The 6,007-nt window shown below is 40.7% G+C and overlaps 1 protein-coding gene across 1 annotated transcript; it reads right to left on the reverse strand.

The window, feature by feature from the left end:
- Positions 1 to 1,403: 1,403 nt before the first annotated feature.
- Positions 1,404 to 4,586, reverse strand: LOC119898753 (UPF0669 protein C6orf120 homolog). Its single transcript, XM_038712964.1, is given in 3 exon segments — positions 1,404 to 1,987; positions 1,990 to 2,329; positions 4,353 to 4,586. Coding segments are annotated over 2 exon segments (555 nt in total). The 5' UTR covers positions 2,282 to 2,329; positions 4,353 to 4,586; the 3' UTR covers positions 1,404 to 1,724.
- Between the last annotated feature and the right edge of the window lie 1,421 nt (positions 4,587 to 6,007).

Genomic DNA, 6,007 nt, shown 5'->3' on the forward strand with positions numbered 1-6,007 from the left:
CGCCACAACAGTTATACGTTTGAATGCTAAATTTGATTTGAAGTAGAGCTGCAACTAATCTATTAGTTGTCAGCTGCTGATAATCGATTAATCGGTTTGAGTAAGTCAAAATTCTCTAGCTTCATAAATGTGAACATTTAAAAAAAAAACAAAAAAAAACGAGGTCATCTTGGGCTTTGGGAAACACTGATCGACATTTTTCAGACCAAAAAAGAATCGAGAAATTAATCGACTATGAAAAATAATCGTTAGTTGCAGCCCTAATCTGAAGAATCAGGATAAAGTTTAAATGGTTTGGTTCAAGTCCATCTTAACACAACACACAGATACCTTGTATACATTGTGAGAACTATGGGTCGCTGTAATCTTTCCGTCTGTCTGTGATCCCTTCTAATGTCATTTCATTGTTAAGAGGAGAAGGACAAAAGCCTTCTGTGTTTAAATAAGTTGAAGCTTCAGCAGTCCGAGTTAGACAAACAAGGTGAGTATCTTCATCCTGCTACTTGGAGTGGCGTCCTTGCCTCAAACCTATATGCGACTAACCAGGACGCTTCTCAGCCACATGTGAGGAAACTTAATGTTTTTGAAAACAACTTAAATGTGTCCAATCTGTAAACAGATAATTTTGACGATCACTTGATTGACCGGAGTTGAGGAAACTCACAGGATTTTAATTACTCAAGCTCTACTTCTGTCACTACTCATGTCAAGTGCCACACCAAGAATGCCCGTTATCCCCATTTATACGATTCAACACATCAAGACTTAGCCTGGGAACCAGACGAATCTACCCCCCCCCCCCCCCCCCCCCCCCCCCTTCTCATTCAAACCGGCACCCCCCCTGTCCTGGAACTGGTCGGGCCAATCACAGCCATTTATCTCATATTGGGCGAGTTAGATACGATGACCGACAAGACGAGCGTCACCGGTCCAGATTTGAAAAGTCGCATGTCACTGCTCTAAGTGGTTGTAGGTCTGTGACGCACCAGGCTCAAGAAACTCAGATCCAACTGTCGAACTAGGCAGTGAAGTCGCTTTGGGAAGGGGTCACTTCACGACTAGTGTGAACATGAAGGATGACAACAGTGACTGTTAAGAAAAACCCAAACTTTTCCTTTAGACTCCAGAAATGTCTCTAACTTGGCCTTTTGGTTGAACTGCAGTTCAATAGAGAAAATCATAAAGGCCCAAAGACAGGGTAAATGTTATTTTGTCATGTCACCAAACATACACTTTTCTGATCAGTCTGGCTTCACTGGTGATTTCAGCAGTGAAGTTTTAACTTGCAACTTAAATTTTTAAAAACTTCTTTGTTCTGTTTTTATCTGGTATGTATGTTTGTGACAACTGTATATAAAGATGGACGAAAGTGAAGCCAAAACACCCTGATCGCCCCTGCATTAATCATCAACCATATATTATTTTTATTAGTTATTTAATTAGTATTTGACGCTATAAATACGGGGTTTCACGTCATGATTGACAGCTGAGCCTCGTTCATAACCGAGTCGGCCAGGCGTACAGCGAGACTAGGCTCAAAAAGTGTCGTCCATCTTTATATACAGTCTGTTTGATCACAGGGAAAGGAATTGTTAAAATGACTTGTTAATACATTTTCTCATCCATACAGCATGAAAGATGTATCTTTTTATGTATCAAGGTTGACTGAGCCAAATAAGCAGAATCTCCTCCTTCTGTCGCAGCAGCAAGGCAGGAAACCGTTTTCAAAACAAAATCTCAAGTATAATTTTCAAAAGTCCGATTAGGATTGTCCAAAAGATCGACTCCTCTTCCTGAAAGTCCTCCTCTGCCTCATGAGGGGATTGCCCTTGCCTTTGTCCGTCTTCTGAAGTGTATAAGCCCTTTTCAAACGGGTCCACGGGCACCATCTGATCGTAAAACACTCGCATTTCAAACTCGCTCTCCTTGTGAGACGGGTGGCCGTAAATGCCGATGCCCACGGGCCTCGCAAAGTCCCCCGGCACACCACCACATCCTGGCCGCAGGTGACCGACTGCAGCTTGTACGTGTCGAAGCTCGGCCGCAGGGTTTTATCCGACACGTAGAGATCCGCGTCCCCCTTGAGGCTTTGCATGTGCAGGATGATTCTGCCATCGTGGTTGAGGCGCAGGTAGCTGTAGTTCCCGGCCCCGATGTGGCCCTGAACCACATGGAGCAGCACCCAGTCTTCGGGTACGCCGTCGTCCTCCGAGGAGTTCAGGAAGCCTCTTACCTGGGACAGCAGGAGGCCAACGACCAGAGCGCTGCAGCTCAGCATCATGGCGAAGGCATCAGTCAGTCAAACACCGCCTGGACGACACCAGACAGCCTGACAACAGGACGAGAAGCATTATGAAGCACCCCAACAAAAAAAAACACGAAAACATTCAACTAGGGCTGCATCTAATGATACATTTCATAAATGTTCTAGTATTTAAAATATCTGACAACAGTGAAAAATGCTGATCACAAAAGGCACCTTTTATTCATAAGGTTCAAAAGTGGATTTGAACCAGCAAATGTTTGGCATTTCTTTGATAGATTACTTGTTCAGCCAGTTTTCTCACGATAGACTTTCCAGATGGGTTAAAACATTTTCTGTTATTCAGCCATTTTCTTATCCTGTTTCTTGTTATTTGGACCCACTTTAAGTCTGGGACCAAACAAGATTAAAAAAGCAGCACATCATACAAACCACTAGGGCAACAACTAACGATTATTTTCATTATCGATTAATCTGTCGATCATATTCACAATTAATAGATTAGTTCTTCATCTATAAAATGTCTATCAGTGTTTCCCCAAAGCCAAAGATGACGATCTCAAATGTCTACTGTCATAGGAGTAAAGAAACCATAAAATATTAACAATAGAGCTGAAATCAGAGAATTAAAATTTTTTAGAGATTAACTGATTATCAAAATAGTTCATTTAATTGTTGACAACTAATCGTAGCAGCTCTAAGCACTGACATTTGTACCCACTACAGTTACAAATGCAATGTGAGTATACACGGTGTTTGTGACTTATGAATCATACATGATGTGGTCCAAAACAAATCTTGGCAGTGTGAGATCATCTTAACACCCAGACTGACTGATCTGAGCAACACTAATGATATAAATAATGATCACTATGACTAAACTCCAGCCCCCCCGTGACCCTCTACACAGAATAAGAGGCTGACGATGGATGGCTGGATGACTAAGTGGAGTGAAATATATTAGTTCATGTTAATGTGACAGAGTCAGGATGATGTTATCAGTAAGTCCCTATTGGCCTCCCAGCCACCTCCCATTCTCTGTGACACCCTTCAGTCAGTACTGGGAGAATATGTTTTCACGGTAAAAAAAAATTAATATCAATCGAGATCCAACAAAGGTTGAGGTCAAGGCCAACTGGACTTGGTTGAAGAAACTTCAACTAGTTCTTCAACCAAGTCCAGTTGGCCTTGACCTCAACCTTTGTTGGATAACTATGACCTGGATGACTGAGACCCTTCACAGACATGTCATTCCAGACCGATAATTATCACAATAAATATCAAATCATTACTGCTGTAAGTTTAACAGCTTATTTTTGCTCCTGAGTGAAAGTTGAATTGTGGTTTTAAACTTTTTTTTACAATCAGAACAAACACGTTTTCACGATTAATCGTTTAGTCTAACAGGTCAATAAATTGTGAGAAATGCTCTTCACAATTTCCCTGAGCCCAAAGTGACGTCGTAATATTTCACATTTCTGCTTGAATAAAATGACAAACGATTAATCTATTATTCCCCTCGGGGATCAATAAAGTTCCTATCCATCTATCTATCAAAATAGCAGCTCTATCCACTAAGACAACTGTATCAATGAAAAATGAAAAGGAAAAGGATGCAGCGCACAAAACAAAGTACCTAATACTTCTTTATTAACGCACCGCATTCAGTATTTTTGGTTTCCTGTTAAATGAAACTCATTAACCAGCACAAACCTGAGCCTCCGCTTTCTCACTGTTCAGTGAAATGTGAGTCTGAAAGAGCTAAAAATAAACTCACCGGTGAGTCTGACCTTTGATACGAAGGAAAAAATGATTTCAACGGCTGTTTCACCAACGAATCACCTGATATTCGCTATAACGTTCAGCTTCATGGCTTACAAACGACATTCCTGTGAGAAGTTAAACATTAAAAAAATCCTGTATATTTGTTTATCGACAACTAACTAAAACCGATTCGTCCCAATAACTTAACGCTGAATTTTGAGTTGAAGGCTAAACCTGCTAGCACAACACCTGTCAGCAGTTTCAACCTGTGCAAACAAATAAAGATACATGTTAATATATAAGTATTTAGTTATAACCTTCTTACCTGTTATCTCACACTGCGCTTAGTATAAAGTAGTCTAGCGTTCGCCTGAGCTAACAGCAAGCTACTTAGTTAGCTATCCCGCAGCTAACCTTCCTGCTAGCTTGCTCAGTTTGAACTAAATCCGCACAAGTTTCCGGAAAAGAGAAGAAGCCGAATAACTTAAAACTTGCTAATTAAGTTAGGAAATTGTTATTAAAAATGTATTCATTCGCAGTTTAACGCTCCCACTCCGTTTACTCACATTGCTGTCATTTCCTAACCAGCATCTTCGTCAGAACACAGCAACCTGCTGGAAACAAAGTTCACTTCTTCGCATCCTTTTCCTTTAGCTCACAGCCAACAGCAGAGAGCCGCTCGCTGGCGCCACCTACCGGCGAGACCTGCGAACCACCCCCCCAGGATCCGATTAAACCGTAACCATGTGATCACTTTTTGAGACCAACACAATAATAAAACGAGGATAAGAGAATATATGCAAAACTTTTATATCCAAAAATTCCACAGTGTTGAGGATATTTGAAGGCTCTATGTTATTTTGCATTTTAGGCCTACTCTTCCATTTTTACTGAATCTGAAATAAAAGGTTTTCTTGGCCCTTAATGGATTTCTGATATTATATATTAATATTATTTTACAAGTACATTTTTAAAACATCAGTCCTGATCATACCATTACTTTTCAGGATTTTAACATTTTAACTGCCAATTAGTTTACATAATGCCGCTGCTAATTTTCTTTTTTTGGGGGGGGGGGATTTGGCAATGAGCAGCAACAAAATTGATTTATATGCATTTTTCTAGTGCAGTCTCACATTAAAGTAAAGAATCTCAACTCATTTTTCATGTAAAATGTTAATTATTGGGTTTTACTGAGCCTCTAAGCCTACATCCTTGAAATGTCCATCTCTCCAGGTTTGAATTGTCCGGTCCCACCCTCCCTCACAAAGCTGCATATAATTAGTAGGGCTCAAAAACAGCCAGACTTTGTTTTACTTTTCCCTGCAGCGCTGCAAGATGCCCATGTTTTATTACTTGAGAGTGCATGTGTGGGGGCGTGTGCGGCGTGCATATGATAAGGATCCATTATAGAGCGGCTTTGAACTTACAAATGTAAGAGCAAATGGAGGAAAAAATTCCACAAGAACCACATGCTCTTGGCTCATGAGGTCATCCAATGTACACAGGTACACTCCTACAGCACAGACACACACAATCTTCAAAGCTTAGCACACTGTAACTTATATACAGAAATGTACTGCACCATTTACTATTTTCTAGTTGCGTGCGCATGTTCAAGCGTGTGAGTGGATGGATGGTGGTATGTGCATGTGTTTGAACGAGGGAGAGACAGGGAGGGAGGAATCGTATCTTCTGCACAATGTATTTTCTATCTGTGGATGCTGCCATAGCTGGACATGTGTACACACACACCTCTTCAACAGCCATCAACACGCCACACAATTACTGACTAATCTGCCAAAAGCTGCAATAGGAAGCCTGGACTCCTTAATTAAAACCCGACATGATAGACTACATGAATTGGGACCATCATTGCCCAAATACCATATGCATTAACACAGCCAAAAATAACAGAAAAATCAAATATGATGTTCCTAATGAGGGACATCCCTAATAAGTATGGCTAAAAACATTTGA

Source organism: Micropterus salmoides, unplaced genomic scaffold (genome assembly GCF_014851395.1).
Source record: "Micropterus salmoides isolate LMB-PRFRI ecotype aquatic unplaced genomic scaffold, ASM1485139v1 Ms_hic_scaffold_1, whole genome shotgun sequence".
Lineage (NCBI taxonomy): Eukaryota > Metazoa > Chordata > Actinopteri > Centrarchiformes > Centrarchidae > Micropterus > Micropterus salmoides.